This window comes from Camponotus vicinus, unplaced genomic scaffold, assembly GCF_025532165.1.
Source record: "Camponotus vicinus isolate PSW18456_S1 unplaced genomic scaffold, iyCamVici1.0 SCAF_6, whole genome shotgun sequence".
Classification (NCBI taxonomy): Eukaryota; Metazoa; Arthropoda; class Insecta; order Hymenoptera; family Formicidae; genus Camponotus; species Camponotus vicinus.
In genome coordinates this window covers 8,672,325-8,683,529 of record NW_028141978.1, presented here as the reverse complement: position 1 = coordinate 8,683,529, position 11,205 = coordinate 8,672,325, and the positions used below count along the sequence as shown (strand labels likewise).

Below are 11,205 nucleotides of genomic sequence, written 5' to 3'. Positions count from 1 at the left end.
TTTTCATATATATAATATATATATATATATATATATATATATATACATATTATAATTGTTAATAATATAACTAGCTCAAATTTGTATTAATGAATGAAATTAATAATGGTTTTAATTATATTATTAATGAACGAAATTAATAATGGTTTTAATAATATTTAATGTATATTGATTGAATCATGTTCAGGTTTTTTTTTCTTTAGTGAATAATGTCGATGTTTAATTATGAGTTTTCTAAAGTTTACAATTATTTTAACAATTTGAATATTTAAAAAAAGCAGTGGAGAAAAGGTATATATATTTACAATTATATATAATTATATGTTTTTACTATATGTATATAGTTACAGTAATCTATTTGTCTTACATTAACTAATGTGTGAAAACACATGTCGTTAATATATGTATCGTTACACGTATCGTTAATATATGTACATGTTGAGTAGCTAAAAATGCAGTAATAATACAATGAAATAAGAAATCCACACAAAATACATCACTGGCATGAAATAAAAACATGTATAAATATTACATTATTATTAATAGTCATTATTGAACTGGTGACAATCTGTCATAAATAATAAATACAATTAATATTTTATTCTAATTTTTTTATATAAAAAGTTTCCATCACATACAAGACGTACACATCTTTTTTATTCGATAAATTTTAAATTAAATATTGTTATATATATATAGATTTTTTTTCTCATATAAATGGAAGAACATTTGTTTACACACAAATTTCACTCATTTGTCCAAATAATACAACAAAAAGTTAAGAAGGCAAGAGATGTGTGTCGCTTATAGTAAACGCGAAATCTCTATTATTTAAATCAAAACTTGTATTATTTTAGAAATACTCGATATGCTTGTAATGATATAAAGCTTTCTATAGGATAAAAAATATTATATGCCTAGGAACAACACAATAAACACGTAAATGTTAATGTACATAAAAATAATAAGATATTATCATATATATATATATATTAGTTACGAGTTATATACATATAATAAAGGAGAAACTATCTGTCGATGAAACTTGAAATGTAAATTGATATGAATGTAGGAAAACATAATGATAAATTTTACTAGATTGTTCAAACCATTAAGACTTGAAAAATTGTCTACATCATTATTTCATTATTCGTTAATTACAATTGTACAGATAAATAAACTTGTATGTTGCATTTTTGAATTACATGTTGCATTATATTATGCAACATCAAAGTTCTGTAAGCAGCAGTTGTTGGATAAGTTTAAAGCATATTTTTGTAAAGTTTATGTCATTTTTTCTAAAGTTTAGATTGAACTAAAATGTTATATGCTATTATATATACAGGTTATTTCATCTATATAATTATATGATGATATTATATTCCCATCAAATCGATTTAATAATATGGAAAAATGAGTATATCTAGGTAGAAAAATTAATATTTTATAAAAATGAAATAATTTTTTTATTTATATAATAAACATATAGATATACACATATATTTATATAATAAACATATATAGATATATTTATTATATAAATATATGTGTATATGTGTGTATTTTAGTGTTTTATATCTTTTATAAAAAAATTTGAAATCATAAAAATATGAATTTTTTTATACAGGATTAAAGAAAATGTAATTTTTTCCTTACTCATTTTTCCATCAAAAGATATTTCAGATAAAAATTTTAGATGATTGGCTTAAATTAGACACAAAGCATCCAATATATATGAACTTATATATGTATATATTGTACTTATATATGTACAGGGTGAGAGACACTTGGCAATCCCGTTACCGAACATACTTTAAAAAATGTGGCAAACCACACTTATTACTTATTATCTTCACAATATATAATTTGTATTATATGATTTATTTATCAAATTTATTAAATATCGAATGTGGTATGTGCATTAATTATATGTTTCATATCCGCACGAAATTATATATAAAATAATATAATTGAATAAACACTTCAAATATATATATATATTTCAAACAAAAATATTCACTCAAACGAGCGACGTTTACATTCTCCATCATCTCGGTTTTCGCATACGAATTGTCCTAGATCGCGGCGCGGTAGATCCACTCCCGATATTGAACATACCAGGTGTCGAAGGATTGAAGGTCGGTGCTGCTGATGTCCCAAAATTAAGAGTAGTAGTCGCTGGCTGTGGTGTGGTAAAGTTAAATCCTGTTGGTGCTGAAAACACAAAAGTGATTGCAATTAATATAATTGAATATCAGAATATTGAAGAAACGAATAATCAAGAGTAACAATAATATTTTAGAACAGGAGCTTGTACAATTTTCTACTCTTTTCATCTAAAATTTCGTTTATACATATGACTCAATTTTCTTTATATGATTACATAGTTATATTAATAATAAAATAATTTATATTTAAAAATTTACCTGATTTGGAAGTAGATCCAAATTGGAACGGAGTAGATGATGCAGCCGTAGAATTATTGCTTCCAGCAAAATTGGATCCGAAAGAAAATGTAGTATTTTGTTGCCCATCCTTCTGATTGCTTCCAAAGACGAACATAGTATTTGTGTTATTGCTCGCATTATTAGCATTAGTAGTACCGAAGGTGGGAATCGAAGACGATGTAGATGTACCCGCAAAGCCCGTAGTGGTCGCGGGCGTTGCGCCGAAGGGAGATTTATTATCACCGAATATATTACTGCTACTTGCTGCAGTCCCAAACGTGAGATTCGTAGGATTTTGCGTGCCGAAAGTGCTCGTCGTCGAAGAGATGCCGAAAGTTCCACTAGCCGGCGTAGTGTTCGTTCCGAATAGGGGAATCGACGTGGTCTTATCGGTCGGACCGAACATACTGGTTGTACTGCCGAAAGCTGGTGTTGTCTGCGATGTTCCTGCGTTTGGTGTTCCAAACCCGAGTGTTGTGTTGTTTATGCTATCAAAGCCAGAGGTGATCGTACCGGTAGAAACGTTTCCGGTGATGTTGAATGTGGATGTGGTCGGCACGACTTGTGTGGTTGAATTGAACAACGATGATGTCGTGCTGCCAAACATGCCACTTGTTGTTCCGAAGGACGGCGAAAGCTTTGTCTGTCCGAAAATTGGCGTGCCACTACCAAACATTGAAGATGTAGTGGTCGTTGGAGTCAAATTGGTATTAGCATTAGCAAATAAATTGGAACTGATCGTGCTGTTTGATGAAGATGCAGTATTGGCTGTCGTAACGAAAATTGAAGGCACCGTAGTCGTCGGATTGTTAAATATGCCTGTAGTTCCTGGTACAGTTGATGCAGTTCCGAAAAATGATTGGCTGTTGCTAGTCGAACCAAAGATATTTGTGCTCGTCGTTGTATTCGATGTAGTGGCGAAAATGGATGTGGTGGATACACCAAATTGTGGAACGGTAATTGTAGGTGTGTTAAATTGCGGAGTGATAGTCGCGGTAGACACACCAAACGCGAGAACGGCATTATTTTTCATCCCACCGAAATTGGTTATATTGCTGGCAGTTGTAACTGGTAGAACTGCAGTTGTTGATGTCGTGTTTGAAGTATTGGAAGTGCCAAAAACAAACAGAGGTTTGCTGGTAGATGAAGTAGATGTTGAAGTAGTGGTGGACGTACTGAGCGAGAACGCAGGTGCATTAGATAATCCGGTCGCTGTCGATGTCGTTAACGATGTGGTATTTGTAACATTCGTAAATGGGTTACTTGCAGTGGTCGTCACCAAAATATTAGGTGTGAAATTAAAAGATTTAGTCGTAACTTGGGGCAATGATGTCGTCTGGCTCAAAGAATTTCCAAAAGCGTTTACTTTCGATTGAGTATTACTATTAGATTGACTGAACATGAAATTATTCGACTTTGGAAGTTGCGAAACGGTACTGTTGTTTCCAAAAGTGAATGAAAGTGGAATCGCAGATGTTGTTGTAAGACTATTTGATGTAGTGCTTGTAATATTGTTAAAGCCAGCGACACTGATTGATGGTGAAGTTTTAACTGGCAATGTGGATTGAGTTGATAAACTTGATATTGAACTTTGAGCGATCGCAACGGGATGCGAAAAGGGTTTGCCACTAGCGAGAGTGAAGGTAGGATTAGCCTGTGTAGTATTGATTTTAGTAGATGAATTAACGGATGCACTTGTAGAAATAATGTTCTTCGTCTCGATCGTAGCGCTAGAAGTCACAAGTGCAAATGTCGAGCTCGATGGCGTTTTATTGACTGCTGAGAAATTAATAGACGTTGATGGAGATGTTATTGTGGTAGTAGCAGCTAATGTAAAGGTACTGCTATTAGATATATTAGTACCAAAGTTCGGCAATGAATTACTCGGCGTTGTAGCTAGTTTGCCGAAACTGAAAGTTGGTGTTGTACTTGGAGTCGAAGATATAATTTTCTGTAAAGATTCTGTATTTGCAATCACGGGCGTAATTGGTACAACTTTCGCTTGATCATTTGTTTCTTTTGTTTTGAGAGTATTATTATTTATTGACGGCACATTCGATTGCACTTTAGTATTCGCTATAGCATTCGGTGTAGCTTTCGGTGTAGCTTTCGGTGTAGCTTTCGGTGTAGCATTCGGTGTAGTATTCAGTGTAGTATTTGGTGTAGTATTCGGTGAACTGAAAATTATGGCCGGTTTCGTACCAAGTTTCGCATCAGGACTCGATGAAGAAAAACTACCACTTGGAATAATAGCCGCAGTGGAAAGCGGTGTAGTATTGATATTGGTCGTGGTTGTCAAAGAATTAAGAGTCGCGCAAGTGACTGAACATGTGACTGGTGGCGTAAATGTCGCGTTAATATCGTCCGCTTGTATTACGACGTCTGGATTGATTTTGTTCTCAGCTGAAATCATAAATAAAAAAGTTCTTATAAAGATAATGAGGAGAAAAAGAGGAGAGTGTAATAATATTTCTTTCCCGTAAATCTTTAAATCAAAATATTAAAGAAAGAGAAGCATTTGGTACTCTTACATGAGAAATTATTAATGATCTGACACAAGACAAGCATTTTTTTATTATATTTACCTTTTCCTGAGATTGCATCAAACATACTTTGTAGTCTCGCCTTCATATTAGTTTGCCTCATATTTCGTATGTCGTCCCTCTTTATCTCTTCTACATTATCTGTTGCAAACTTGACTTTTATGTTACTTGGTTCTTCTACGAGCGATTTCAATCGTTCGTTCCGTTCAGGTTCGGCTCTCATAAATAGTTTTTCTGTCAATTTGACGAATTTTGATGGAACGGATTTGATATCATTAGTTTCGATGACATCTTTTTTTGTAGTTTTGTGAATTACTACGGGCGTTGCTTTGTTTAAATTGCTTCTTGATTCTTTGTTAGACAACTTCAATATCCCTTTCATCAGTGGAAATTCCTGCGTTCTTTTAGAATCGAATGTTTCGAGATTTCTCGAATATACTTCTTTTGACTCGGATTTATCTGTATGATCTCTATCTAAATTTTGAGACTGCAGCACAATAGGAGAATTATTAGAATGTGGATTTTCCAATGACTTGAAGTGCTTTTCGAAATCGGGTGTCCCACTACGTGAGAAATCAACTGTGAAAAAATATTAATAAAAATTTATGTATCAAATATAAAAATTATTAACATAATTATAGATAAAATTTAATACTTGCCTGCTTTTCTTTTAATACCAGTAGCAACATGCATACTGGAACTCAGTGAATTCAAGATATCGTAACAAGATCGTGTTTTTGTACGTTTTGCAGGTCTGACAGGTTTACTTTGAGGAGAAAGATCCTCTTCTGATTTGGACGATTCGTCCCTGCTACGTTTCTGCTTGTTTTCTTCCAAAACTAATTCTCTTTCCTCATTGAAAAAACTGTCTGTTTTTTGCTTCTTAGCAACATCAAAACTGACATCCTCCGTCGATGCATGTCGTTTTAATGATATCTCTTTTAAAACTTGTACAACACTCGTGGGTGACCTGTTCTCTGCGTGACAAATATTAGACAGAATCTTTTGCCTTTCAGGTGGGGAGTACTTTGTCACATCTGGCGCTGCTACCCTTACTGTCACAGGCATTCTCATCTTTGTAGATTTTGCATTCAGCAGAGGAATTGGACTCGCATAAAGATTAACTTTTGGAAATTGCCCGGCACCATACTGAGATTGATGGATCAATTTACTCTTTGCCTCTGTAGCATACTTGGTTAATCTTGTTGTAAGACCTGGTGATGTCACATCCGTATAGACCCTTATTCATAAAAAAGGATAAAATATAAGTAATAATTCTAAATATAAAATATTCCTTAACACAAATATATAAAAATTTGTTACAATTTTATTATAACTATTTATAGAGAGGTAACAAAGATAATACTCTTTATGTTACGAATAGGAAAAGATGTAATTGAAATTAAATTTCCAGATATACTTACTTTGGATCGATATTATATCTTGTCGATGCTAACAAGGGTCCGGCAACAGTCTGAACTGTCTTTATACCCGCTGGTCTAGGGCGCATGGTAGGACTGATACTCACGCCCCATGGGGAGCCCTCAGGACTAAACTGCGTGATGTTCTCACCACAGCTGGACATATAAGTCTGAGACATCCTCTTAGAAGATACTTGGCGCGATTCGGGATCGACGTCGCCGTTTTTATAGTTCCCTTCTCTGTCACCGGGTTTGATCACCGGCGTGGAAGTGTGTTTGCCAAAGACGGATTGCTGTCGCTTCCTCGACAAACGATCATTGTCGCCGGCGTCGTAGAACTTACCGTCTACCGCGAGCACGTCGTCAACGCGCGAGTGATGCGGGATCGGGCTCAATTGGCCGATCGAGCTGAACCTGGACGTTGAGAACGAGGCAGAGGTCGACGACGAGGAGTCTCTACGCTTGACGGCGACGCAAGGATCGCTGCTCAGCTGATAAGCGCTCGCGCGTCGCTTAGGCATCCTGAACGGAAAATGTTCGCGGTAACAACGGCTCGCACTGTGCCCGAGCTTACGCACTTGTCCGGTACCGTAACCGTAGGCGACGCGGAACGCCGCGCCGAGCTCGTGGACCGCCTCGCTCAGGTAGCCGAGTATCTGATACGCGTACGGCGACACTAGGCTGTCGTTCGCGAGCAGGGAGTAACACGCGTACACCACCAACAGCAGAGTGAGCGCCAACGCCAGGATCGCGCCCCAGGCGCTGCAAATCAGCACGCACCCGCACGTCACGCTTAACGTCAACACCACGGCAGCGCGGTTACCGAGGTTCCACATAGTACTGTTAGTTGTTCAAAAAGATAACCTCCCCATGTTTGAAAAGAGCACATTCACCGCAATTGTCGGAACTTGCCCGCGAGCGATGAGATCATCGATATACATCGATATGCAAATTGGCGGCCGTCGATTGGCGGGAAACGCCGAGTACGAGGGCCCCTCGTTCCTCTCCAGCCTGACGCGCGAAGAGAGGGCATAATCATTTAGAGAAGTCCGAAAAAAATCTCTCCTTTCTCCACATTTAAAATACCAATTCCTACCTATCGCCTTGCGCAAGCTCACTGTCAAATCTGTTTCTTTTTTTTTTACACCAGGGGGCCTATTACGGTTTTTGAAACGAAGTGAAAATAACAAAAGTGAGGAAATTTACTAGAGTATCTACAATTTCATTTGTCGAAATCTAGTAAATCTGTAATAGGCACCCAGAGATTGCAGGAATAATTTAGATCAGGGTGCCTATTACGGTTCTTGAAGCGAGGTGAAAATTACAAAAGTGGACAGATTTACTAGATTTCGACAAATGAAATTGTAGATACTCTAGTAAATTTCCTCACTTTTGTTATTTTCACTTCGTTTCAAAAACCGTAATAGGCCCCCAGGGTGCCTATTACGGTTCTTGAAGCGAGGTGAAAATTACAAAAGTGAACAGATTTACTAGATTTCGACAAATGAAATTGTAGATACTCTAGTAAATTTCCTCACTTTTGTTATTTTCACTTCGTTTCAAAAACCGTAATAGGCCCCCAGATACGAAAGTAATTGGTCAGTTTCTTTAGGGTTTAAATTATTGTAGACCTGGCTTAAAGGTACGCTGACGAGTGCGTTGAATCATCTTGTTGTTCGATTAATCACGGGTCGTAATGGCGGGCGCCACCGGAGCAGCACACACGTGACAAGCTCCGAAACGTCGCGCGTGTCAGAGAGAGAGACGCACGAGAGCTTAACTAGGAGTACGCCGGTCGAACTCGGAGAGAAATGTCGTGGTTATTCGGGTATCGTAATTCGCAGCCACCGCAGGATTTTACGCAATTCGTCGCGCAACCGCCACCCGCGGGCGGTGGCGGCGATGGCGGAGGAAATCCTCCGCCGAGGGTCGGCAAGTCTCAAATGGAAGCATACAGGTTCGACTCGGCCGCCTTGGAACGAGCCGCCTCGGCCGCCAAGGATCTCGAACGATCAAGTATGACGTTTCCTTCTTTTTGACAATCTCTCGCGTAAAGCACTTCCGCGGGCAATTACGTAAGCCAGCGGTTCCAGAGGTTAGGATGGACGCGCACACGAGGAGGAGGGGTACCTCGCGTGCGCGATGATGCAACTTTTCGCGATGAATGCATCGATTGATCCGGCGAATAAAGATTTTTTTTAAATATTCACGAGACGGATGTTCGCAAACGATGCTGACGAACCGATGACAATATTTTATTGTTTTTGATTACTCAGTAGTTATGTCTTTGCGAAATTTCTGCATATACGTTTTTCTCAAATTACGTAGATGATATTGCAAAAAATATTAATATCCTTTTTGCTCTAATATTTTGAGAGAGAAAATATGTAAAATATAAAAGAGGATATGTAAAATATGTAATTGAAATGATTTTCTATTACAATAATACTAATTTTAGAAATTATAATATATAGAGTTGATTGTATCATTATATAAATTAAATTTATACTATTTATTAATTGTTGAATATGCCAAAAATGTTCTTTATAATATTATGAAATATTTATGGTAAAATAATTTATGTATAGAACATGCAAGAGAAGCTTTGGATCTATCTAAAATGCAGGAAAGCACAAGACAAATAGAATTGCAGGCTAAAATGAAAAAATATGAAGCCAGCATTGAGCAACTTAAAGCGGAGCAGAAGCGAGTGGAGGGCGAGGAAAGAAGAAAAACCATGCAAGAAGAGACAAAACAGCATCAAATGAGGGCACAGTATCAAGATCAACTGTCTAGAAAGCGTTATGACGATCAGTTAATCCAGCAACAAAAAATGAATGATGAAAACCTGAGAAGGCAAGAGGAATCGATAGCCAAACAAGAAGCCATGAGAAAAGCTACAATAGAGCATGAAATGGAATTGAGGCATAAGAACGAGATGAGAAAGTTAGAGGCGGAATTAAAAGCCAAAGCAAAGATTGACAGAGAAAATCAGGATCTTAATCTAGAACAGATTAGATTGAAAGCCTCGGAAAAGAGGATTACCGTTTTAGAATCTATAAAGTAAGCAACCATTTACTTGCGTTTTATTTATAGAAATATAAATTTAATTTCATAATTATTGTATCTTTCAGAACAGCTGGTTCAGTATTAGGTTCGGGAGCCAAGGCTCTACTGGAAGATTGGGATAAAATCCTCGCAGCAGCGGGCGGTTTGTCTCTTGTAGCCTTCGGAATATACACTGCCAAGGGCTCGACCAGTGTGGCGTCGCGCTACATCGAGTCTCGCTTAGGGAAGCCGTCGTTGGTGCGCGAGACATCCAGATTTACGTTCCTCGACACCATCCAGCATCCAGTTCAAGCGGTGAAGAAATTGAAAAGGAAACAAACCGATGCGCTATCCGGCGTGATTCTCGCGCCAAAACTCGAGGAAAGACTGCGCGATATCGCAATAGCCACGAAAAACACTAAGTATAATCGTGGCATGTATAGAAATATATTGATGCATGGTCCGCCCGGAACCGGTAAGACTATGTTCGCGAAGAAACTGGCCGAACACTCTGGTATGGATTACGCGATTGTTACGGGGGGTGATCTGGCGCCGTTGGGTAGAGACGGCGTGACTGCCATTCACAAGGTGTTCGATTGGGCGTTAACATCACGAAAGGGATTACTGCTGTTCATCGACGAGGCGGACGCGTTCCTAAGAAAGCGCTCGAGCGAACATATCTCGGAAGATCTCCGGGCGATGTTGAACGCGTTTTTGTATCGAACCGGTGAACAAAGTAACAAGTTTATGCTGGTGCTTGCATCGAATACGCCCGAGCAGTTTGATTGGGCGGTAAACGATCGATTGGACGAAATGGTGGAGTTCCGCCTTCCGGGTCGCGAGGAACGCGAACGTCTAGTCCGCCTGTATTTTGACAAGTTTGTCTTGCAGCCGGCGATCGAGGGTAATAAGAGACTAAAAGTCGCACAATTCGACTACAGTTCGCTGTGTAGCAAGATGGCTGATCTGACGGAAGGAATGTCTGGCCGAGAGTTGGCAAAACTCGGAGTCACCTGGCAAGCGGCGGCCTACGCCTCCGAGGACGGTGTGTTAACGGAAAAAATGGTCATGGATAGGTGTCTCGAAGCCATTAAGCAACACAAACAGAAGGTACCTTTTAAAACTAAAATTCTAAAATTCATTTAGAATATGTTTAACATTTTATTATGACATTTTTATAAATGTGTTTGTATTTTATGAAAGTCATGAAATGTATGAAATTTATTAATGGTGTGTTGCTTATGATACAGGTACAATGGCAAAGTGAACAAGAAAAGCAAGAATCGAAATCAATATATGCCACGGAGGATGATGCAGTTGTCCGTTCGACAACTTCAAAAATTCCAGCGATAGAACCATGTCCGGGAAACACAATAGCTACCGCCTAGATAATTGTAAGATGCAATAATAGATGGTCTTTGAAAGATCAGGATAATAGCAAGATCAATAAAATATGGAAGAGATAAAAGTACAAAGGTGCCGCCTGGAAAAAGATTATTCTGGCGATTTTTGTATTATAATACACAAAAAAATTTATGGGACTCTCGATTGGTTGCAAATTGGTCACTTGTTACAAATGTACATTTACATAGGACAATTAAATCATAATTCTATAAAGAATTTTCATCATCTTTCATCATTCTTCTTTTGTGATAACATGGAAATTTGTAATGAAATTGAGCCTCGTAAATTACGGATAATTTTTTTAGGCGTCTTCAAGAAGAAACAATTATATTAATTTATGTG

General features: G+C 37.6%; 2 protein-coding genes across 3 annotated transcripts; one reads left to right on the top strand and one right to left on the bottom strand.

Annotated features, from left to right (window-relative positions):
• Nucleotides 1-298: 298 nt before the first annotated feature.
• On the bottom strand, nucleotides 299-7,520 carry LOC145972937 (uncharacterized). 2 transcript variants are annotated; one of them, XM_083101986.1, is made up of 6 exons: nucleotides 6,990-7,074; nucleotides 6,415-6,933; nucleotides 5,650-6,230; nucleotides 5,033-5,569; nucleotides 2,427-4,850; nucleotides 300-2,214 (listed from the first exon to the last, which is right to left on the bottom strand). In XM_083101986.1, exons 2-6 carry the CDS (start codon nucleotides 6,930-6,932, stop codon nucleotides 2,048-2,050), a joined length of 4,227 nt encoding a protein of 1,408 aa, XP_082958112.1. In that variant the 5' UTR covers nucleotide 6,933; nucleotides 6,990-7,074; the 3' UTR covers nucleotides 300-2,047. The 2 variants fall into 2 exon arrangements, with proteins under 2 accessions (XP_082958111.1, XP_082958112.1); XM_083101985.1 differs by having other exon boundaries at nucleotides 299-2,214; nucleotides 6,415-7,520.
• Nucleotides 7,521-8,092: 572 nt separating this feature from the next.
• Bor (ATPase family AAA domain containing bor) lies at nucleotides 8,093-11,079 on the top strand. The gene is made up of 4 exons (XM_083102085.1): nucleotides 8,093-8,427; nucleotides 9,000-9,474; nucleotides 9,546-10,573; nucleotides 10,714-11,079. The coding sequence occupies exons 1-4, from the start codon at nucleotides 8,223-8,225 to the stop codon at nucleotides 10,845-10,847; spliced, it is 1,842 nt and encodes a 613-aa protein (XP_082958211.1). The 5' UTR covers nucleotides 8,093-8,222; the 3' UTR covers nucleotides 10,848-11,079.
• Nucleotides 11,080-11,205: the final 126 nt, after the last annotated feature.

Bases quoted from the DNA above. Each gene is read 5' to 3' on its own strand.
- LOC145972937 (XM_083101985.1), bottom strand. From the start codon at position 7,247: ATGTGGAACCTCGGTAACCGCGCTGCCGTGGTGTTGACGTTAAGCGTG. The intron at 6,231-6,414 runs GTAAGTATATCT...TTTATGAATAAG, and splicing joins AGATATAATATCGATCCAAA to GGTCTATACGGATGTGACAT. The intron at 4,851-5,032 runs GTAAATATAATA...TTATGATTTCAG, and splicing joins TGATGCAATCTCAGGAAAAG to CTGAGAACAAAATCAATCCA.
- Bor (XM_083102085.1), top strand. From the start codon at position 8,223: ATGTCGTGGTTATTCGGGTATCGTAATTCGCAGCCACCGCAGGATTTT. The intron at 8,428-8,999 runs GTATGACGTTTC...ATTTATGTATAG, and splicing joins CAAGGATCTCGAACGATCAA to AACATGCAAGAGAAGCTTTG. The intron at 10,574-10,713 runs CTTTTAAAACTA...TGATACAGGTAC, and splicing joins GCAACACAAACAGAAGGTAC to AATGGCAAAGTGAACAAGAA.